General features: G+C 32.8%; 4 protein-coding genes across 9 annotated transcripts; 2 read left to right on the forward strand and 2 right to left on the reverse strand.

The window, feature by feature from the left end:
- Positions 1–55: 55 nt before the first annotated feature.
- On the reverse strand, positions 56–14,045 carry LOC122569067. 3 transcript variants are annotated; one of them, XR_006317315.1, is made up of 5 exons: positions 13,529–14,045; positions 12,459–12,690; positions 9,001–11,132; positions 8,748–8,914; positions 8,313–8,448 (listed from the first exon to the last, which is right to left on the reverse strand). XR_006317315.1 is itself a non-coding variant. In XM_043729543.1 (4 exons), exons 3-4 carry the CDS (start codon positions 3,663–3,665, stop codon positions 794–796), a joined length of 2,661 nt encoding a protein of 886 aa, XP_043585478.1. In that variant the 5' UTR covers positions 3,666–3,688; positions 12,459–12,690; positions 13,538–14,021; the 3' UTR covers positions 56–793. The 3 variants fall into 3 exon arrangements, 2 of the variants coding, with proteins under 2 accessions (XP_043585478.1, XP_043585477.1); XM_043729543.1 differs by lacking the exons at positions 8,313–8,448; positions 8,748–8,914; positions 9,001–11,132 and adding exons at positions 56–3,311; positions 3,523–3,688 and having other exon boundaries at positions 13,538–14,021; XM_043729542.1 differs by lacking the exons at positions 8,313–8,448; positions 8,748–8,914; positions 9,001–11,132 and adding exons at positions 56–3,311; positions 3,523–3,688 and having other exon boundaries at positions 13,529–14,019.
- Positions 14,046–14,558: 513 nt separating this feature from the next.
- On the forward strand, positions 14,559–18,709 carry LOC122569729 (cleavage and polyadenylation specificity factor subunit 5). Its single transcript, XM_043731247.1, has 6 exons — positions 14,559–14,826; positions 16,890–17,090; positions 17,217–17,280; positions 18,148–18,313; positions 18,401–18,515; positions 18,595–18,709. Exons 1-6 carry the CDS (start codon positions 14,708–14,710, stop codon positions 18,614–18,616), a joined length of 687 nt encoding a protein of 228 aa, XP_043587182.1. The 5' UTR covers positions 14,559–14,707; the 3' UTR covers positions 18,617–18,709.
- Positions 18,710–19,107: 398 nt separating this feature from the next.
- On the forward strand, positions 19,108–22,742 carry LOC122569508. Of its 4 annotated transcripts, XR_006317484.1 has the most exons (4): positions 19,115–19,514; positions 19,626–19,757; positions 20,544–20,651; positions 20,744–20,882. XR_006317484.1 is itself a non-coding variant. In XM_043730662.1 (3 exons), exons 1-3 carry the CDS (start codon positions 19,485–19,487, stop codon positions 21,871–21,873), a joined length of 189 nt encoding a protein of 62 aa, XP_043586597.1. In that variant the 5' UTR covers positions 19,108–19,484; the 3' UTR covers positions 21,874–22,742. The 4 variants fall into 4 exon arrangements, 3 of the variants coding, with proteins under 3 accessions (XP_043586597.1, XP_043586598.1, XP_043586596.1); XM_043730662.1 differs by lacking the exons at positions 20,544–20,651; positions 20,744–20,882 and adding an exon at positions 21,847–22,742 and having other exon boundaries at positions 19,108–19,514; XM_043730663.1 differs by lacking the exon at positions 20,744–20,882 and having other exon boundaries at positions 19,114–19,514.
- LOC122569507 (pyrimidodiazepine synthase-like) lies at positions 20,436–21,967 on the reverse strand. The gene is made up of 5 exons (XM_043730660.1): positions 21,726–21,967; positions 21,548–21,653; positions 21,045–21,288; positions 20,741–20,962; positions 20,436–20,637 (listed from the first exon to the last, which is right to left on the reverse strand). The coding sequence occupies exons 1-5, from the start codon at positions 21,748–21,750 to the stop codon at positions 20,509–20,511; spliced, it is 726 nt and encodes a 241-aa protein (XP_043586595.1). The 5' UTR covers positions 21,751–21,967; the 3' UTR covers positions 20,436–20,508.
- Positions 22,743–23,606: the final 864 nt, after the last annotated feature.

The following is a 23,606-nucleotide window of genomic DNA, read 5'->3' on the forward strand; positions in this document are numbered from 1 at the left end:
GCGATAACATTACGTGCTGAGAAAAATGTTAGGGCATAATCTGACAATTTTAAAATCAATGATAGCTTACATTATATTTACATTTCTTAAGTCTTAATGGGTATGGGAATACAACAACGTCGGTCTCTTCGAAATGTTACGAGATGATCTTATTCCGACTTTCATATAATAAGAAAGAAACTAAACAGACAATACGTTACAAATTAACCTAAATCTTAATAACAAAAAGGAAAGAATATCTTCTCGTAAAACAATCGAGAATGAAAATTGCCTATGCTATTGCTAATTGCTGAGGTTTTGTAGACTACAAATCTTCGCATCATTCTGTTCAATCAGAATTAAACTATATTTTCGCTAAAGATTAACATTCTTTAGAATCATGTCAATGACATAAAGAACGACCACTGAGGTGAGATAAGAAATAAGAATGATTCAAATTAATGTTCTTAAAACGGTGCAGTCTTTCATACATAAAAACTTCAGAACGAATGAAAGAAGATCGCAGGCGAATGAAAAATATCCTCAACTCTTTTTAAACGAATATCATACACCATCCACGGAGAACTGTCGTCTTTTCGAAGCATGTTCTCCCCTCTGATCGTTTTTGTCGCATTTTTATTGTTCCCATAAAAATCTAATAACTGACAAATATAATCAGTTCATCTATCGTTCATTTTTTATACTGTTTATCTTCTCATTTCTTCAAGCTCAATTTATGATCAATCTCTCCTGGATTCCTTTTGATTTTTCCGGAGACTCTGTACATAACCTAGAAACATTCGAGAAGACCTGTTCACGCTAGCTTCATGTATATCGTACGATCTCTCATCTTGCAATGTTTCAACTCTCTTAGAGCTCTCTGTGCTTCACTAGGTGATACAAATGCTACCCTAGCATCGCCTGTAGGCATACCTCTCTCATTATACCGACGTATGACATTCTCCCTTTTTACATCAAAGTCACCAAAGAACTCAATAATCTCGTTAATATCAGCTTTAAAAGGAACATTCTCCAAGGATAATACACAACCAGGTTTGCCAAAGCCCTCAACGTAATCCATGGAGCCTAGATGTCGGCCTAATATGTGTCTAGGTAGACCCATTAAGCCAGGGGGACATCTAGGTCCAAATCCAGAGTTACCAAAACGGGGTAGATGATTCATAGGTCCAGCGAACCGTGGTCGTTGCTCTTGTAACGGTGGAAAGTGTTGCTGTTGCGTCTCCATGATCTGTGGATCAACCATTCCTAAGGTTTCCAACATCTTAGCTCGCGGAACCAGCTCTATGGTTGGTACATTTTTCCCGAAAGGCAATCCATTCTTTGCAGTGGCTCTGAGAGCTTCGTCTGCTGTATCGAACTCACAGAAACATTCGCCAGCAGGTTTTCCATTTTGATTGAGTAACATGTGTATTCGATGGGGTACGATACCGATGTCAGAGAAGAAGTCTAGAATGTCACGGTCGATTGTCTGGAACGGGAGACCTCGCATGATAATACAATCCGAGCTGGCGGTTTGGTTCATACTGTTCTGCTCGTGGTCGCGTTTCGCTTGAGCAAACTTATCCTCGGTGATCGCGGTTGCAGTCACAGGTTTATTGCCAATTTTCAAGGATGTATTCACCGACGCCTTCGCGTCCTCTATTCTGGCGAATTGCACGTAGGCCATACATTGAACACTTCCGGACTCCTTGGTACTAGTGATGAACAAGTCATTGATTTTCCAGTCGTGGAACAATTTGGCTATATCCATCTCTTTAGTGAAGGACGGTAGATCGGTTAATAAAATACAAGCAGAAGATCTAACATCTTCTATTCCATCTTCTCCACGGTCTCTTTCTTTTTCAGGGGAGTAAGAGTCTACCGCTTTGTCGAAAATGCTTTCATCAAGGTGTAATACCTCCACTTCTGATCCTCTGACGAATCTAGTCGTGCCTAGAGCAAGCTCCTTACCCTCAGCCTTGCTGAACTTAACGTAAGCGATACCAACGCGATTCCCGTGGTTATCGTTGATCAACTTCAATCCGTCTTTCCTGATATAAATACCCTGAAAGGCATGACGAACGTCATTGTACGTGGCACTTAATGGCATGTTACGAACCTCCACACAGTGTCCACCTCCTCCACCGCTCTTATTTTCATTGGAGAACCTGGAGCTGTTCGTCGAGCTACGGTTTCCTTGTCTGTCATTGTCAAAGTTAAATTGAGAACTGTTTGACTGAAAAGCGTGTGGATTTCGGCGTCCTTCCAATTCTTGTACCTTGCTGAGGAAAGGATTGTTTGGTCTAATTCCTGGCCTGTAGTTCAGAGAACCATTCGAACCATACATATCAGCTCCAAACTGGCCTGATCTGCCAGGGAACCTAATTGAATCCATTCGGCCTTGATCATTTTGGTTCCAAGGCTCCTTAGATCTATTTAATGCACTCACTCCTGTACTTAAGCTAGGTAGGCTTGATCCACCTACATTCTGAGACAATGGACCCATACCTACAGTGTGACTAAGACTTTGCATATGCGACTGCATCAAGCTTCCAACACCGTTTATACCATTTATAGGAAACTGGCCTTGTTGGAGCATCGATGGTTGTCCGATTACAGAATTACCAAATGTCATAGAGCGTTGTTCTCCATCTTGTGACAGTGCTGCTACACCTGCACCCAAGATTCCAGGCGCCAACATGGCTGCCTGTATCTGTGTCTGCGGTGGAACCTCCCAAATACCATTTTCCAATGGTTTCTTCGCACCAGCCACGGGCTTATCTTTATGAAACTGTCCTACACAGACTACGTCATTATTATCATCATCATTGGCATCCTTCCGACGTTCTCCGGTAGAATTACGCTTAGTATCTCTGTCCCTAGATCGCGTACGATCTCTAGATCTGGATCTATCACGACGACGACGCCTATCTCTTCTGTCTCTTTCTCTATCTCGCGATCTGCTTCTGTCACGACGTCTGCGATCCCGTCCTCTATCTCTGTCTCGTCTGTCTCTATCCCTATCACGATCACGGGATCGAGATCTATCCCTAGATCGCGACCTGTCTCGCCTGTCCTTGCGATCCTTGCTGGATTCGCTATCATTGTCCTTTTCTTTTTCTCTTCGTTCACCAGGAGACCCTGGCTTCTGAACAACCTGTGCGACAGCGACTGGTGCTGTTTGCATGAAGGATTGCAGACTCAGTGTCTGTTGTCGGGCTGCCTCGATCACTTTTTGCATCTCTGTCCGCGAGCTGAGCAGCAGCTTTATCTTCATCTCCTTGATCTTGCCGCCATCATGCATCATCGCCTGTCGAGCATCTTCATCGGTGCTGCAAGTTACATCGCATTTAATTCGTATGAAGCGAATGTATTTTGAAGAACATATTTTTGAATTTGTATAAACGAGAAATATCCTCTTATTATTTTTTTAAAAATAACTTTAAACGATAAATGGTTCTTTTTGTTATGTACAGTTAATTTAACGCGCCTGTTATCTTTTTGTCTGGATAGATTAATATTAATAGACATTTGTTTCTTTACCTGAAAGCAATAAAAGCGTCTCCCAGCTCACCACCAACGATGTGCACCCCTCCTTCCGGTATGCTCAAGCCTCTGAAGAATTGGCGAATATCCAGAGCGTTGGCGGACCATGCCAAGTTTTGTAGTCTAATTATGACACTCATTTTCGAATGTTTTTTTCGGGAATCTGTAACCAAATCCAAAAACCGAAATTAAAATTAAATGAAAATCATAGACAGGACACTTGAAATTAGAAGGTTGGAAAATGGAAGTAAGGCATTACAATATTTTGTTCCTCATATTTTTTTTATTGTCATTATCATTATGTATATGTAGAAATTTATGTTCATTTGTTGTTACAATACTTGTGGTATTAGCTTCGAGGTATGATACTGTATTTCTACGTTTATAATAGTTCTTAATTATTCAATTTCATTGTTTCGATGTTGACGATATTGAATTAAAAATTTATCGATACGAAAATTTGAAAATGTTAATTCTTTAATTCTTAATTGTCCTGTTTTTTTATTAATATTTAGAAATGCCAAATTTATCCGTATGGAAACTTATACCACAGTGAAAATAACATATGAAACATAATATTAATAATTTAAGATCTAAAAATCTCATAGTTCCATTCAAATACGGAAAATTAATTCTCCTTGATTGTTAATATTATTTTATTAATGTTTATATTGAGAATTAAAAATTTATCGATTTTAGAGAGACAGCGGAAATAAAGTACGAAGCAATTTCAAATCTAGAAAATTTTGGTGATTCCATTTAGATACGAGACATTAATCACCAAACTTGAGAAACTAACAATGTCGGTTCCCCATTCAGTTAAGACGCGCGAAGATGGCTAATCTTATTTCCAAGAATTCCAGGAGGCATAACAGACATGGGAAACGCGATTTGCCCGAGGTATGTGGAGACAGGAACATCAATCTCGTAAGCTTTCAAGCAGCACACGAGCCTCGACGGTTACATCGATCGTATCTATTCCATCTTATTGTTCAACTACCAAAGAATCCTAAGTATTTACGTTTCTAGATTTCAACCTTGTTCTTGATTATACCAATCTGGCGAAACAAATTCGATTCCTAACGAGTTTCAATTATTCCTGACGGAATTAGGGAAATAGGAAACTTAATTAATCATCCGCTATCGGTTTAAGAACTCTTCATTCCTGTAATAATAAGTTTTGCAACGAAAACCATTCTGGGATACGGATCAATTATAGACTGATAATAAATATTAATTTTAATTGTTATACTTTTTAATTTTTATCGTAGCTGCTTATCAATGTGTTTGACTTTTATGGCGCCAAATAACTGATTTATACTAAATGCCAATTTTGTTTCTTCAGACATGTTAAATTCTGATCGACGATTATTTTCTCGTTCATAAGTAAACAAAATTTCAATTATACAGGAATCGTCATACATATGTATACTTGGTAGCACCAAAATGGCAATTGAGATTAACTTAAATGTACAATAAAGTTTACATATGTATTTGGGGCAATTCTTTTTGTAGCAATATGTTTAAAAAGTTATATATGTGGAATCTAACAAGCACCTTCCAGAAACGTGCTTAATTTCAATCTATTAATTAGCGAATTCGTGACATTTTAAGTACCGATTTGCAAATGGTCTTTGTGACTTTTATGACTATGTGATACGTAAGGCTCTGTGTGCGACTACATCAATGAGTATGTTTTAATTGCCTGATTTATGATCTCGTTATTCAAGTTCCATCAACTGCACACTCACGTCGTAGGTTTTATCGCACCTCTTATTTTTAGGGCTTACGTGTCTCGAAGTCGCATGTTCACCGTCCCAGTTTCAAGTAATTCATTCCGGAAACCGAGAGTCTTCTAACATCGACACGAAGTTGTAATTGCACACGACCTCGATCGTAAGATTGTTCTAGGTACAGTAACCTGTACGATACGTTACGACGTTACGAAATCGTAAAATTGGCCAGGCATCGAAGTTTACACATCCGAGAAGTCGAATAAGAAAACTGAAACCCAGTCAGAAAGCCGGAAAAAATAAGAAACGAGAGCTTCTGTCAGCACGAATACATGCCCTGAATCGATTCCTATTGAAGATGTGGACTTTATATTGTATATGTATGAGTCTGTATGTTATTGGATATTAATCAGAGTGGTTACTCCGCGTTTGAACACTGCTGATCACTGCTGATCAGATTTTCATTATGCAGAGAAGAGACATACGCTGAAGTCATAGAACAGTTAGAAGGCAAAGCAATTATGTCACGCGTGTCAGAACAAAGAAATTGAGTTGGGTCCTGAATCCTCAGCCAGAGCTGCATGAAGAAATGTTTAATTTTGTATTATTATTAATTTGTATCGCATATGGGTTTTAAAAGGTTTCGCAAATCTGGCAAGCTTTTCAATATTTCAGATTTAATGGTTGTTGAATTGTATTATTGTAGCGTAGTGTAATAGTTTCCACGATATAATCAAGTTGCAAAATTGATTAAACACCGAAGTTTACATGTTCGACTGTCGAAATAAGTAGATTGATAAGAACCTGAGAAGATACGAGCTCAAAAACTCGATCAAAGTCGTATGAATATAGAATGTTACTATGAATATAGAATGAAACTATTACGTATAGGTATAATACAAGGTATCTCGTGTATATTAAATGTATTTTAAAAAGCAAAGAATAATTTATATACGGAACTTAAGATAGATAATAAATTTAGAAATTATATGATTAAGAAGAAATTATAGAGTTTAGGATAAAACCTACATAAAGTATGTACCATCTCCAAAATATCTTTTCCTTTTCAATTAACAGATTAAGAGGTATATGAGTACTATTGTAATGCTTTGTTATCGAGCTATCACGACTAATGCAGTACAAGTACTGAGGGTCTTTCTCCACGTATCGATTAAAAGCATGAATAATAACCGGCCAACGAGTCTGTGTCGAATGAATAAAAGATTCTGAAATATCAATTCTGACCTCTCTGGATTCTCACTGCCCTACAACGTGTAAGGGACAGTTTTATAACGTCGTTGCTGTTCGAAGGCGATCACAGGCCTGCTTAAAACCTCTCATTTTCCATAAAAAATAATTGGAAAATTGTTTTCAGTTTCTTATCAATTTCATATCATCGTTTTGAAAGTTTTTTTTCTACACTTCAGCTTTCTAAGATATTGATAGTGTGATGTTTTCACTTTTTATATAACTGAATTAAAAAGAATATTCATTATTTTATCTAACCTGTTTTCTCTCTCTTTTAATGAATTTTAAAAAAGATGATTATTCTTTAATTTCCAGTGTTGCAAAGAAGTGATAATTATTTAGTGAAATAAGAAAGAATAAATAGCATGGAATAAGTGTATACATATAGAGAATAAATTACATGTTCACTATTTTTATTAAAAATAATGATGTAATGGAAAATAACTCGTGATATCCTAATTGATAGATTTCAAAAGTCTTCCTGCTTTCCCTACTCTTCAATTGAATTACTGTCTAAACTAATTCCATGACACGATATAAGTACAAACTACTTCGTGAAATTACGATTAGTAAAATAATTAAATTATTTTTCAGTTAATAATCCAACGAAAGAGGAAAAGAGATGAATATTAGCCTATTTTTGAAGTTTATGCAAAAAGATGGAACTGCCAAAGACAGAGAATAAATTCAAACAGTGTTTTTTTTTTCGCGCAATGATTACGTCAATCACCGATGGAGTAACAGAATTATTTCTATTTTTTATCGTGCGCTTTTTTTCACCAGCCGATCGTTGTTTATGAAGCAATATAAACCCCGGACGTTCCATAGGAGAATAGAGCAAATTCCACACACGTGTACCGGAAGCATTTATTGTTTTAACAGACTCCATGTCCACTGACTTTCCCATGATTCATGTAACGATCATAAATCCGTAAACGTTGAGCGATAAATAAACGATCACCGATTCGTATACTATTGCAAATATTACGTAGTCATTCAAAAAGAACCAATTATTTTAGTATTACTACTATTACAGTAAGCGTAGAAATAGTTAATCAGCCTCAATGTAAATAAGTTAATTAAAATAGAGATAATGGAATATTAGATATGCACAGAAATATTTACAAAGAAATATTAATTAGAGATCTTATTTGGAAGCATAAATGAAATGAAATAGAATTTGTAGAACAATATATAACAATCCGTTAGAAATCAAGAGTAGGATCGTTCATCTGTAATAGAGCTCACATGAGATATGACGTTTCTTATTATTCACCTCTTCTTAATGATGATTATAGTCTGCACGACCTGAAAGTAGCAATCCTGAAGTTTGGCCTCTCACATTTACCAAACGTAAATCACCCTCCTCTCACGATGAAACAATTATTATCGTTATTAGGTGACCACTATCTACCATGTATTTAAATATAAATCGAGATTTGTAAACAACCGTTTAACATTTCCGCTATTATTGAAATGTTATCTTCCTTTTTAACAAGCAGTGCTCTTTTTAATCGAGAAGCTTTGCTATCAAGAATTATTTGGGTAAATCAGTAGTCAAGTAGCGAGGAGTAACAACACATCTGCGATAAAATGTTCTTCTTTTAAGCATGAAGACACAACAGTAACGAAACAAAAACTCAACGATTGCCGTCAGCAATATTATTAAAACAATTGAAAGGACGTAAGGCGTGTGTCAGTAGGAGTGAAAATGTTAAAAAACAAATTGACAGATAATAAGTAACTACGAGACCGTGATTTTTTTGTTAGGGACGGAAAAAGAAAGAAAAGAAAAAAGAAAAGGGGAATGCTTAACTATAAATATTTAACATAAATTTATAGTCGAACTGTAAACAAAGATTATCGATGTTATTACTTATAATGTCGAAGTCACCTCAAATTCAACGCAGCCTTCCGTTTCAGGAATCCATCAGACAGCGTTCTAAAAATAGAGAACAAGAATCCTCGGTAGATTCAAACTTTGATAATGCAGCGTGAATACCTTCTAAACGCAATCCTTAAGACTACGTCGGTATCGCATTTCACGTTTTTACTCACGATTAGTTCAAAATATAAGTTTTAAAAAGGTATGTTGTAAAATTCAGTAAGTTTATGATATTATAAAGTAACGTTCTAATGATGGGATACAGGGTTCCTAGGAGAGCGGAATTATCTATGGAGACCTACACACTGCGTCGACTTCATTTTTAGAATGTTTCACTTGCATAAGAACAAAGATACCTAGAATTCCAGAGCGCCAGTTGCAAGTAGGAAAGTCTAGCGAATCCTCGAAACTGCGTTATCAAGTCAGCAGTCTGCAGATGAAATTCCACGTAAATCGGGTTCTTAACTCCGCAGCAGATTTTGTCAGAATTAAGTCGTTCTCTCAAATCATCTACCTTGAGTGCCTTAAATTTAATCACGTTTTCAGTTACATTAGATTTAATGGAACTTAATTGTACTTGCTTATTATAAGGTAATTTTGAATTCATACCAATACAAGCAATGCAATTTTCTATGACAATTCTTGATCCCAGAGATAAAGAATTCCGATTTTGTCATAAAACGATTTCGTCATATTAGAAAGTTAATATTCTGACACTCGAGCAACCATCAGGATCAAACCTAAACAACAATCGATATATCGTAGTTCGGGTAAGATCGTTGACTGTCGTGAAACTTCGTCGTCGACATAGATCAATGGAAAAATTAATACACAACGATGAGGGTAAATCGGCAAGTATCCACCTCAGGTTCCATCCAAACAGCGGTGACACGTCCATGATGTCGTGAGAGAAAGAAAATCCATAAGGAATCACAAACGCGCATTTCAAACGTTTCTTTTTGTCTTTTTCGAGAAACTTTGCGATACGTCGAGCTTCCGTCAGGACCAGGGACCAGCTCCTTCGAGCACATATTGGAGATTCGATAACCGTCCAGAAAACACGTTAAGCTTCTCAAATTTTGAACACAATTTCAGATAAAATGTTCAAGCATTCGCTGAAAAATGTACGATGAGTTTATTGCGTTTGGTGTATGTACTTCAGCTCTGGTGAATCATCGCGTGGCAAATTTAAACGCAAACACATAGTTAATATTAACGGAAAAATGGTCTAACGCAATAATGGTCTACTCAAAGTTAAGTTGAATGAAATGAGTTCAGCTATTGTTAAACAAGTACATGTGAATTTTGTATTCTGTTAAGGGTAGCTCCCTTGAAGGAACCATTATCATTTAAAATCCTGTTTCTATATTCTCGAAACAAGAACTAGATACATCCCTGAACGTAAATTATATATATTATAATCTAATATTATAGAAAATAAAGTTTAAAATTTGATATTTTTCTTGTCCAAGTTATACTTCCGTGTTGAACCGCAAGTTCATCTTCATTTTTAAACTATAAATATAAATTGTAATAAATTCGTTTTCTTATCTAAATTTTCATCTTTTTTTTCATAGTAAAATTTACGGAAGCAGGAGAAGGAAATAGGAGAGGTCGATGTATCGGTACGAAATCGCCGTAATTCAAAGCTGGCTGCACGTTCAGCTCGAGCACAAAAGAGAGGTCGTAAAGATACGGTATAAATAAGAAAAAGGGATCCAACGAAACAAACGAGACTCGATTCCATTTATCAGGCTTTTATGCGATCAACCTGAACTGTAGCTGCATCAACTTACAAAGCATTCACAGCGACTAAAACGTCGCACACACGTGTTTCTCTCTCTCTCTCTATCGCCGTCACTATAACGATTACTCTCTCGGTCGTTTACCTCTCTGCATTTTCTCTATTTTAAGAAAAATATTATAAAATCGAAATATAAAAATCGATTTTTATATGAAAGATTCGAAACTTCCCTTATACTCATCTTTCTTAACTTAAAAATATGTTTATTGAAAATTTAAGTACTCATCTAAATTTTAAGTTTATTATATTCTAGATTAATTATACTTATGTATTTGTGAAACAAAAGAAGTTTCGAATCCTATGAAAAACTCCAAAGTTTCGATCCGTTCAATAAACGAGGTCATGTTAAGAAAGCATTAGCATGACTATTATAAGTATATATCGACAAGTATAAAAGACCCAGCGGTGCGATCAGTAGCGAAACACTCTCGTGTTGTATACACGATCTGATTATACGTCGTCAGTAATACGGTGTACTGTAGTGTAGACAGAAGGTAAATAATTGATTGCCATCGTCCATGTATATGTTCGATCCGTGCGTTTCTCCTCGTCGCTCAGCACCAGAATTAACACTTCTTGCGACGTAGTGAAACGATCATGATAGTGATAGTTAATTAATATAATTGCTTCTTAGTTTGTTATATAAAGAACTCTCACCATAAATAATAAGTTTGGCGAGTACCAGAACGTTGTTTTGAGTTCTAAAGTAGTTATGTAGGTATGTTTTACGCGTTTGACGTTTAGAAGTGAGTAATCAGATTGGTTCTTTTTTATAAAAGTCTGTTTTATAATTGTTTTACGATTAACGTAATGTTTAATTTATTACAAATTCGTAGAAACTAATATCGTAATTATGCTTCTAGAACTTAGCGACGCCACGGTGCCGAGTAGAAATTTACGTCATTATTGATGCGCTTCTCGTTCAATGGATACGTGCCTTAAACCAAAGGAAACAAATTGCACTTCGTAAACCGGTGCAATGCGTAAAGTATGCGACAGGAAGAATAGAGTGTTAGGAAAATTTTTTTTTGTAGAGTAATTCGATGACCACCGTGTCCACGTAGAACATGCAACGGAAATGCACTTCAATGAGAAGGCGATGACTCCCAGCTTTCAAAGACCTTGCAAGAGATATGCACTTCACAGCAAAGAATCAGGGGAAGAGGCGGATGCAGCAGATATCCCACTCCGGCTTTTTTTGCGCTCCGCTTAGCTTATTGTATTCAGTGGAATATACTATGTAAAAGTCACGATCTATATCTAAATGCCCTTTTCGCGCGATTTCCATTTTGTCTTAACTGGATTTGAACGTTTCCTGCTACTTATTTTGCGGCAATAATAAATAAACAAAACTTAACTTATATGGTAAAAATAAATAACTGTATTAAATCTCTTAATTATTTCCTACATTTTCAGAATTTTTGTTGTAAGTAATAATAGTTGTGTGACTATAAAATATGCACTTTAATTTGAACTTCGCAAAATATATTGATATTTTATTTATGCATAACTTTGTACGAATAAACTTACCTACCTTTCATGTATAATAAATTAATCAAATAATCATACTTGCTACATTTTTAAGTTTTTCAAGGTATTTAAGCGCATATAATGAAACAAAGGTTTATCAAAAAAAATGTATATGTTTTAGATGGCAAATATATACTTTGAGTTCAATTTTATGCAACACGAGCAGAATCCATGATTATAATTATCTATATTAGTTTTTAACAGAAAGATATACATTTATATAAGAAACAGTATTTATAAAAGAAGATTATCATCTTTTTAAATCTCTTTACTGAATTTATTCATGTACTTAATTCAGTACCATTCAAATTCATGATATGTATATCTCGAGAAAAGTTATCAGTTTTTAAATTTTATTAAGGTAAGTTTATAATATCAGGGTGCATGTGGTGATCAATACTTTTAAAAAAATGAAGAACATAAAAAAGGCAGTCATGCAAATATGTAAAATGTTCTCCATTTCTATGCAATAGTTTGCTTTTGGTCACTTTATTGTTCCCAATGTTACTATTTTATTAATTACTTACCATTTTTCATTAGATAGCATGAACGTATAATGAAAAGAAAATATATTTTCTTTGTGAATTATAAATGCGAAATGGTGCTTAACTCTCAACAACCATCTTGGAATGTTCCAAGATAATGAAGAACTAAATGAGCCTGTAGTAAAATCACAACACTTCCCTCCACAATTATGAGCTAGATTTTATTACATTACTGTATGAAGCATTACCTTCTCTTTAGATACTTGAGAAATCTCTTCCTTCTTCACCCTCAGTTAAAATGTACGATGAAAGATAAGTCGATGAAAACAAAGATGACCGTGCAGCAAACAGTCCATCAGCGAAGGATAATAAAATGGAGAAGCGGGAAAGGAGTCAATTGCACCATGTCATTGTACTAAAGTCCATGATGATGTTGATACCTGATCTTGTCACCTAACACACACTCAGTTGCCTAAGATCCTGCAACATACATCATTTTTTCCATACTGTACCTATAAACCTCTTATAACAAACAGTAACTGTAACTATAAAATAAATATTATATTTTGATTTAATCTTCAACAATATTATTTTAACCATTATGTCTAATGTGTTGTTTCTTAACTTTGAAGTTCCTAATTCTCCTCTTATATTTATTTATTAATTTTTGCAGGAAATAATATCGTGCTTTTCTTACTAGAGTTCAATATTATATAATTTTTAGTATAATAATATAATACAATATCTACATATATGTATAAAGGGAGAAAAATAGATGTTTAAATTTATTTTCTTTTATCGTAGGTTAGAAATACTAACCTTAGCGAATCAAACTGTACAAAATTAATACGGTACTAATACTAGAGGATATTTTATCTCATATATTTTAAACGTATTTATTATATTTATTATATATGTTTGATTTTATTAAATAAATAAGATTTAATGAAATTTTTGAACGTATCTAAATTGTATGAACAATTCCCCAAGTTAATATATTGTCGCTGAGTGTTTCACGTAAGTGTTGTTGCACTCGATATAACAAAGCGATAATAAGCTTCCGTTTCTTGTACTTTAAGAAAGCACGATAAAAACAATCTAAAGCAAAAAAAGTTCTTAACGATATAATAGGTAAAAATTACAAAAAAAAACGCATAAAATTAAATAAATACATGCACGATGAGCTTTGAAAGCAACGCAGAACTTCAAAGATAAGAAGGAGAATTTTTTCACATTGTTAGTTACCCATCCGCCATTTTCACAACTTGGAAATGTTGATCGAAATATTTTGAGAAGCACACCAGGATATTTGACTCACCGAACTTACTGTATAGAAACGGCAAATTTCATAAGGAGAATGCTGATTATAGATGCCGTAAACAAATTCAAACACAACAAAGGAATTTTCTTCTCCAGTCAGCGCCGAACTTTCCTGTCTACAGCCAATTCTGTAATGACCGTCCTTCTCCGTGCGATCGCTCGTGAAAGCCCCGTAGATATGTTGTACTCAGTAGTACTAACATCTCACAACTAAATTTGAACTTCGATATATTTCAATGTCATACCTTTTCTTTTTATATTTTCACAATAGAAAAAATTCCACAATTATAAATAAATGATCTAGTTTAGATAAATTAAAAAGTTCAATAATTATAGTCTTACTTTTGATATTCACTTAATGAAAATATACTTTGTTCAACGAATTAAGTTAATTAATTATTTATTAAGTTAATTATTAATTATTAATTATTTATTAAGTTAAGCAAAGGTAAACATTACTGATCACGTCACTTTCAAACTGCTGGTTGACAGTTTCTGGTCTATCGATAAATATACAGTGGCTTTAAAAAGAACTTCCATGTTATTATATTTATTACACTTATATACTAAATAATTAGGTTTAATTATATTATATTTCCTGTCAGTTAATAGTATCAGAGTAGAAATTTCCTTTCTGGTAGTATGTAGTATTTTTCTATGATTAAAAAAAATTGATACTGTAGGGTAAAAACTGCGAAAAAAATATTTAATTGAAAAATAAGGGTATTTATAAATATTTTTTGCGAGTTTTGTATTTGTGGTTTCACAATCTTCCGTAAATCTAATTCTATTTTCCCTAAACTTTGGTCACGTGGTGTTATTTATCTCTTTTGATCCGACTCGTCAGTGGAATTATAAATTTATAATATTTAGCATATAATTATTAAATTATTAGCGTATTAACGTAATAAATTACAAAAAATATTTATATAATATCTGTTTAATGTTACTACATATAAATTATGATTAGTATAAATATTTTTATTATGAACATATCTTTAATATATCGTATATAAAGCAGGATTAGAGTAATTTACACATTTGGCAACACTGGTTGGCCCGCGAAACAGCTTTGAGATTCGGGATATTCGAGAAGGCACGACACGAAGCACCGAAGTAGTCGATTACGTTGCTGGATGTTGGTGTGTTCGGATCGTGGAGCGCGGTACGAAGAAAAATGGCGATGGCAACAACCCAGGTTAAAGGAAGTGGATGGCCAAGAAGAGCTAGTAACAGTTCCTTTGAAGGGAAAGTGGTACAGAATCAGTCTGTAACTATCAACAGGACAGTTAATTTGTAAGTGATAATCAGTATGTGACTCAATTACATTATTTTTTAGAGTTAATGTTTTGACTGCCTCTCCTGTAGAGCAACTATGGCCGGTTAAGAGACGCTAGCAATTAAAATTATGTTCCTAACACCTTTCAATGCATCTTACATGGTACAACCATGAGACGGCTGTTCATCTTTCCGTTAAGTACTCACGGAAATTTTAAGCAATAATCTTATCCGCGTCATTGTATCGATTTATTGACTATTCAATAATTCATTATTATTCGCTATCGTAAAACATAACCAACTATTTTAATGTAGTGTGAAATTGTCGATGTGATAAAGCATTTTTTTTTGTACCATGAATAAAATATATATCCTTGTAATTATGAATTAAATCAGTAATTATTTGCTTAAAATTTCTGAATATGAAATAAAGTTATACCTTTTGTGCTTTATTTGCACAAGGTATAAGCTTCTAATTATGATGAAGCTAAAGACAAATTTAATTTCTTTTATATTTATGAATTTATAAAAGTTGTAGCCACCGTATGCAATGTACGCTGGTATCTTTTATACATTGAATGTATGTTTGCGTACGGAAACATGTTTTGTTATTTTTTCACAGTCACCGTAATAATGTGACTGTTTATTTGTAATGCGTATATACTTGAAAACAGTTGTATTGTCACTGTTCATTGTTTCTACTTGTATACTACAAATTATTTCATTGTGTATAAAAAGGAAAAATGTATAAAATAATTTCGCAAATCAAACTACTATTATCTTAGATTTATATAAGCTGTGATAGCTAAAACTACAGATATTTGTATTTTTTTATTAGTAAATTGGCCTTTCATATTTTATGTAAGATAAATTTTGCAGTATAACATATTTTTGTATATCTATATTATTATGAATGTATTTGTCTCAGATAGTTCATAATTATACTTAGTGTTTAATTTAAGAAATAGCATAATATGCATAGATATTATGAATGTTTCAAATAATTTTTTCTAAAACGAATAAGTTTTAGTAGAATATTGCACAGTGCATCTGAGATTTATATCCTTCATTCATGCGTTATATTGATAATGTTTCAAAAATTAAATAATATATTAGAAAATGTAACACATTTATTATAAATTTTCAAACATACCACCAAATATCAATTGATATTTATAAGTGAGTAATAAACTCAGTTCATATAATGTAATGAATTAATTATATATGTATAAGTACTTTAATTACTTATTCATATTTTGATATTTTGGCAAGTTTATGATTATATGGTATTTAATAATATCACAAAGTATTACAAGATATTTCTCTTAAAAAAAAAGAAGCTGTTGAAGTCTATTAGCATACAATTTACAAATCACAACATATACATATGTGATAGGAAAAAATTTGAGAAATATAAGAGTAGCATAAATATATGTATTATGTATTTCTAAACATATAATATGACTACATTTGATATAACTTACTTATAACTAATGTAAAATGTAATGTTATAAGTAATATAGTGTTTTATATGCATCAATTATAGTTGATACTTTGTATGTCATAATTAACAGTAAGTAATCACAACATATGTGGTTTTCATATAAAAATTTAGTATGCAAACAGAAATACCTTGATAATCTGTTGAACAATGCTGTATTTGTATACATGCTTTGTAAATCATACGGGTGTAAATTTGATCAATTGCTACATATACTTGTGCATAATTTTATTATATATATTTTTTTGTTCATTGTATATATACATTTTTAAATATGAAAGATGTTACATATAAAGTAATTATTTTTATATTACAAATCTGTATGTTATTCCTCTTGCTTGCATGAAAAAAATGATATTTTTGTCTTGTATAAAAATGTGGAACTTAATATAAAGTTTGGGGACAAAATTATATGCTCAAAACTATCTAATGCATTGTGAGTACCTGTATAATCTTTATGGTTATATATTGTAATATTATTATTATTTGTGAAAGTGATGTGGAAGAGACTGGATTTAGTTACTGAAGGATTACATAAGAAGTAAGAACCTAACACAAAAATAAAACTCATTTATCATAGATATCCTTTGACAAACTATACATTTGGAACAAAAGAGCCACTCTTCGAGAAAGATCCATCTGTACCAGCAAGGTTTCAGCGTATGCGTGATGAATTCGATAAAATTGGAATGCGTCGCAGTGTTGAAGGGGTTTTGTTGGTGCACGAACATGGATTGCCACATGTCCTGCTGCTTCAGTTAGGAACAACATTCTTCAAATTGTAAGTATATGTAGTATTTTCATTAGGTATAGAGGAAAATTCATTTGGATATCAGGATATCTAATTGCATCACGTTTATTAAAGTATATACAAATATTTTTGAACTTTTATATTTTTGTTTTGTAGACCTGGAGGAGAGCTAAATGCAGGAGAAGACGAGGTAGAGGGCCTAAAACGGCTCCTTACAGAGGTAACAGTTAGCACGACGCCTTATGCTACCTTACGAGGTAGCTAGGAGTGGCACTTTGATATGTTAGATTGTAACACTGTTCAAGAATCGATTGTATTAATCTTCCAGACATTTGTAGAACTTATGTAACCGGGCCTGTAGCTCAAAATAGGGAATTTTTAATTACATTAGCATTTACAGTTTTAGTGCGCTGCATGCCCGGACATTTCAATGTTTATAGTAATGCAATTATAACTTGTTACATTATACATATCATGGTTAGCTAAGAACATTGTTCTTGTGTCACTCGTCATACATGTTAACTCAGACATAAAAGAAGCAAGATGTGAAGATTGTAATATTATGACAAGAAGATTGTATTGTATATACCATTAATGAATTTTTTGTTGTAATTCATTGAAAAGACAAACGGAAAAAATTGTATCAAATAACGTTTAGTCCTAAAACTTCTTGCTAGAAAATAATTGAAGTACATAGGACCGTGATTCTTCGTCACATAACAAATAGGCGGTTCGCAGAGGTTATATTTATGCATTTGTCAATTTTTTAATTAAAATGATAAATGTATGTACAACAGCTGTTTCATTTAATTAGGTATCTGTAAGTAAAAGAAACTGAAAGTATTTGAATAAATACTTTTGGCCTGTATTACTGATTATATAGAAGCTAACAGGAACATATTAAGGCATCTCTGTGATCAAATTAATTGTTAGCCGAACTAATAAGACTATACAGCCGTTTTAAGTATGTAAACAAATTTGTGTAACCATGTTCTTAGTGGACTGAACGAAGAAGATTGTATTTTAATGTCTATGAAGTGTAGCAAAGTTGACATGATTGATGTTATAATATTGAAATAACTTTTAGACCTTTGGACGTCAAGATGGAGTTAAGCAAGAATGGGTGATAGAAGATACCATAGGAAATTGGTGGAGACCAAATTTTGAACCACCTCAGTACCCTTATGTACCACCACACATTACCAAACCAAAGGAACACAAGAGGTTGTTTCTTGTTCAGCTGCAAGAAAAAGGTAGCATATAAAGGACAGAAATATATTGTTACATTGAGAAGTAAAGTAAGACTCAATAATTGGCATAATTATTTTTGAATTTTTTAGCTCTATTTGCAGTACCTAAAAACTATAAGTTAGTAGCTGCACCATTGTTTGAACTATATGATAACTCCCAAGGATATGGACCTATTATTTCCTCTCTACCACAATCACTTTGCAGGTAATTATCATATAATACCTTTTTGAGTAAATTGAATATATCCAGTCACTATACTATATTATTTTATTTTATGTTACAGATTTAATTTCATCTATATGTGAAAAAGGAAATAACCGAGAAAGTGGAGTAATTTTATTTAAGTTATGAGAAAGTACTATAAATACAGTGTATGTATGGGATGACGAGTGAAAATGCAAAAAAATAACTGTTATGTGTGTAATATGATGTGCACTAAAAATTAAATCATTTTTTAAGTAGTACTTATATAATTCATTAGCACTTTTAATTTCTAATCCTTATATTTATGTTACTTTCGCTTCATACATAATAATAGTAATCATTATATCTACATTTACCTATTAGTTGTAAATATATTGTTAAATTTCATGATTTATATATGATTGTGGAATGTTTTAGTTTTGTTATAAATTCTCTCATGAAAAGTAGATTTAATATATACATATATATACATATTTACATGTATAATTTTATGCTAAATATAATTTTGTAAAATTACAATAAAATTCATGAATTTATAATCTGATGAAGATTAAATTTATACTTCATATCAGAAATTGTTAATATTAATTATGACTTTCCTTGCTTTTATACCATAAATATTTAGATAAGAGAATGTGTATGCGTATTTTGAAAATCGCAACAATATAAGACGTAATTATACTTTTATAAAACGCAAAAAAGATGCATGTATCTTTACTACTCTTTACTTTCTTATTGAAATTATTTGAAAATTATATACTTGTAAGCAGAAAACCATAAAAATTATCTTTGTAATTTATCTTATTTATATCTGTAAGCTCGGTTTGTACCGCCATTTTGTATTCAGCAAGTTAGTGAGGATACATGCTTCTGACACATGGAAACATTAAAATTCAGAATACGCATTTGAGATGTTGATAATTTGTGCTTCATATAACAGAAAAGGACATACATACATTTAAAGTCAAAATGACGCAGGATGAAACGATTATGACAAAGGTATATGTAAAAATAAAATAAAAAATTTTATATATTTCATACTTTAGTTTCTGAAATTATTTTATCTTAACCTATGCTTCTGGTTTTTAAACATATTTTTATACATGTTAGATACAGAAGGTAGAAGATACATTAAATGAATCCATGTACAAACTGGATGTGTTGAAAAAAAGACTCAAGACGAAATTGCTCACAATGGAAACTCGTGAGGAATTGGAGTCAAAACTGGAAGAAATTCAGGAGGTACTTGTAAAAAATGAAGAAAAATTAAAAAGCCTGAGAAGACAAAATACAAAGTCATTCATGGTAGCAGCGAGCATGATTTTTGCATGTTTTCTGCTCTATGGTTTATATGTATTATTTTATGGAACGATATAAATTAACATTCCTAAATTATGCATATTTTAAGAAATGTCATTAGTGTAATATATTAGACATTTATTCAGTTTGTATATTATAATTATTTTTTTTGTAATTTTATACTTATTGGGTATTGTTAGAAAAAAATTTCTTAATGCTGCTCAAATTTTCTACTAATATAGCAGATTTCTCTATAAATATTGTATATTGTATTACAATAGTAATATTACTAATGTAAACATTGTCTTTTGACACAGATACAGTTACTTCGGAAGATAGTTTTTAGCAATAGTAACTTTCTTTTATAAATATATATTCAAAATTTAATTAGCATTTATGATCAAATTATATGGTAATTTCCAGAAAAATTGATTTGCCAATATATTTTAATTTAATTATATATTTAAATCATGTAGATTTATTTTATAATATAAAATAGATTTGTCATGATTATTACACAAATAGTTAACGAAATAGAAAGTTAGGCTTATGTTAGTTTTACAACAAATTCACAACATTTATAAACTGGTAATCATTAAATTATTAGCAACATTCCGCGTGTAATGTTTCATTTCTAAATATATTATATTATTTATAAACATATATTTGAAGATACAAATTAGAAGTTATTAACTTAAGCAGTAACTAAATCGTACTGTGGCGTTCCAGCACGACGACTCCGCATGTACTTAGCATGTACTTCGGTATCTAAGTAACTAGCTCGAACAGCAGGATTCTCCTTCATGGCAGATCTCCATTCCAACTAGTATTGTATAGGTAACAAAAAAGAAAAATTTGTTGTTTATATACCCTAATTTGTATAGGATAATTTTATACTACATTTGACAAATATGTTTGTAACTTACCAGTCTTTTGAATCTATCACGTGGTATAGTAAACTGATCTCCACGTAAAACTCTAATTACATCAGATCTCTCCCACCATGGCCATATCATAAAATCTAACATACCAGGAGAACTACCATGAAAGAATGGTGTTCCTTTTGATGCAAGTTCTCTTTCAAAAAGACCCAATTCTGATAAGACTTCATCAAATATGTCTCTGTCTATAGATGTACTGACGTATAACTAAAATAAAAATATTTGTATTCTAGTTGTACATAATATTTGTATTTTGCATAAGTACATTGTATATATGAGAAATAAATACCTTATACAAAGTATTTATAACAGAGTTAAATCTACCAATTAACAACTTATCCTTAGCTCTAGCAAGGGGATTACTAGGATAAAGTTTGTTTTGTGGATATGCATCATCCAAATATTCAGCAATCACAAGGCTTTCATATAATGTTTCTCCTCCTTCCAATTCTATACAAGGAACTTTGCCCAAAGGACTTTTTTCTAGTAACCATTCAGGTTTATTTGTCAAATTAATATAAACAACATCATGTCTATAATTAAAGTATAATATTACAATAAAAGAAACAATTTAGTGTATATCTATGTATATGTATTTGTATGAGAGGAAGAGAGGTTTTGAGATTATTAAAAAAATAAATAAACAATAGTTACTGCATTTATAAACAAAAATAAAGCATTTGAAAATTATAATAAACAGAAAATATGAATTAAACATCTGTTTGCAATGTGTGAAAAATATAAACAAAATTTTCAAAGTTATATTATAATTTGAAAAATTAGTTTACTTACGGTATATGTTTCGCGTCAAGTACTAAATGAATTCTTTGGGCATACGGACAAAATCGCATGCTATACAAACGTATTTTTCCAGATACAATGGGCGGGGCAACTGATCCTACAGAACGATAGTATAAAAGGAATTATTTTGCAATTATATTAATATCAAGTTTCACTAACATAATCTTACCGGCAGCCAAGTGTTTCAAACTCATTTTGATTATATCGTCGGTTAGAAAGTTTTAAGAATCTCTACGATTAATTATGTAATTTCTTTTTTGCTGTGAATAATGTTGCACATTTTCTTACAGCCCAGGCGGTCTAATAAACATCGGTGATAGTTCAAGGTTCTCCAGGCGCAGGTTACCTGTCCTTAATCCGGAACGAGATCTCTCAACAATTTGATGTCTTTATATACCTTACATATAATAGAACACGTTCCCAAAGTCATTTTAATTATTATACTTAATGAGTCATCGATAATAATAATATTTTTCCATTTTTTTTTCAAATGATAAAGAATTATTATCCGTGAGTATTTCAAATAGAACCATATATTGGAGCGAAGTTCGACAACCTTTAAGATTTAAGGCCCTAGTTTTTGGGGAAAACAAATTTCAGAAGTTCGTGTTAGTAGGGATGTTTGATATTTCGATGTTGGTCCTGAGAAATTGGATTTCTGTGTTTCCAAGGTACATATTTTAAAAATGGAATGGCTTTTGAGGATCATGCTTTCTACATTTATATATTTGAAACTTTAAAAAAGATGTAAGTTAACTTTACATTGTATAAATAGTTATAAAGTTGAAATAAGTGTAATCGTTTATATACAAATGTAAGTTAAACGAGGAAATAATGTTTTGCTCAAATTTACGCGGACATGTTAACTTATTTGCATTGATTTTGTTCTAGGGACGCCATTATATTGTTAATCATTTTAATTTTAATTGATTGTTAAGATAATGTAAGATAATTCATGTATTACCACTATTAATAATGTTCTTTAAATTTTAATTTGAACATTTACAACGACTTTCTAAACACCGGTCAACGGTTCTTCTTTCAAATTTAAATCTGTATTTGATAAAAGTTTTCCCTATCCCTAATAAAAAAATTAGGCGATCTAAACAACAATTTTCTACCAACTTAGTTCAACTTACTTAACCTCCTTTTAAATACACGTAAATTCTAAACCATTCTTTCCTTCCACAAACAATCAACCATTTTTCAATCTCCCATAGTTTTCTATGTGCAACCTTACCAAGTGTATATGTATAAACACTTTGAGAAACGTTTCACCTTGGAGGAGAGAAGAGAAAGGCCAAGAAATGGAAAAGGTTAAAACGCCGATTGGTCAGCCTTCAGTCAGCCCTTCTGTCCAAGACCCAGCTCCTCACTCACTATAATAACCGTATATAGGGATCAGACGGTTGGGCTGCTTAGGTAAAAGTGGTACCACGAGTGTGGTGAAGGGCACACACGTAGGTGGAGCACACCGAGAAAAAGAGAGAGAGAAAGAGAGCGAGTTATGATGGAATCTCGTGGTAGAGAAGGGAGGGGTTTCGCGGGTGTGTAGAGAGACCCCTACACAAGGGTCGAGTGAGAAGTCGAGAGATGTTGTAGGTAGCGGCGCGAGGAGGATGAGGACGAGGATGAGGAGGAACGGCGCGGGCGCTGATTGGTAGCAGAATCGATTAGCCGAGCCGAGCTAAACCTCCGGCACCGCGGCAGCTTCGGCGACGCCACGAATTTCCCGAATGGGGGTTTCCCGTTGGGGCGGGCCCGAATCCAGGGAATACCCAGCGTTCTCCATGGCAACCCGACCAATTCGCCAACCGCCGACAACCAAGACTGACCTACCGTGTGTTGCTAACGTTTCTTTTTCCCCCTTTTTCTTCCTCTTCCTTTTTTCTCTTCCCAATTTTTTTTATTTTCTATCTAACCCTCCTCCTACGACTCTCAATCCGGTTCTCGTTTCACAGTGCTATCCTTTGTGTCTGCTTCTTTCCTTTATTGTCTTTTTCTTTTTTTCCAGGTTTCGTTTACGCTTCAAGGAAGAAAGGGAGCAGCG

The sequence above is a fragment of the Bombus pyrosoma genome, linkage group LG7 (genome assembly GCF_014825855.1).
Source record: "Bombus pyrosoma isolate SC7728 linkage group LG7, ASM1482585v1, whole genome shotgun sequence".
NCBI classification, from domain to species: domain Eukaryota; kingdom Metazoa; phylum Arthropoda; class Insecta; order Hymenoptera; family Apidae; genus Bombus; species Bombus pyrosoma.

What these genes read in the sequence shown, in the direction of transcription:
- LOC122569067 (XM_043729543.1), bottom strand. Translation starts at nt 3,665, where the DNA reads ATGAGTGTCATAATTAGACTACAAAACTTGGCATGGTCCGCCAACGCT. An exon ending in GACGCTTTTATTGCTTTCAG is followed by an intron (nt 3,312 to 3,522) that starts GTAAAGAAACAA and finishes TGTAACTTGCAG; the next exon opens with CACCGATGAAGATGCTCGAC.
- LOC122569729 (XM_043731247.1), top strand. Translation starts at nt 14,708, where the DNA reads ATGGCGATGGCAACAACCCAGGTTAAAGGAAGTGGATGGCCAAGAAGA. An exon ending in ATCAACAGGACAGTTAATTT is followed by an intron (nt 14,827 to 16,889) that starts GTAAGTGATAAT and finishes CATTTATCATAG; the next exon opens with ATATCCTTTGACAAACTATA. An exon ending in TGTTCAGCTGCAAGAAAAAG is followed by an intron (nt 18,314 to 18,400) that starts GTAGCATATAAA and finishes TGAATTTTTTAG; the next exon opens with CTCTATTTGCAGTACCTAAA.
- LOC122569508 (XM_043730661.1), top strand. Translation starts at nt 19,485, where the DNA reads ATGACGCAGGATGAAACGATTATGACAAAG. An exon ending in ATGAAACGATTATGACAAAG is followed by an intron (nt 19,515 to 19,625) that starts GTATATGTAAAA and finishes TATACATGTTAG; the next exon opens with ATACAGAAGGTAGAAGATAC.
- LOC122569507 (XM_043730660.1), bottom strand. Translation starts at nt 21,750, where the DNA reads ATGAGTTTGAAACACTTGGCTGCCG. An exon ending in CTTGACGCGAAACATATACC is followed by an intron (nt 21,289 to 21,547) that starts GTAAGTAAACTA and finishes CTTTAATTATAG; the next exon opens with ACATGATGTTGTTTATATTA. An exon ending in TTATAAATACTTTGTATAAG is followed by an intron (nt 20,963 to 21,044) that starts GTATTTATTTCT and finishes TTTTTATTTTAG; the next exon opens with TTATACGTCAGTACATCTAT.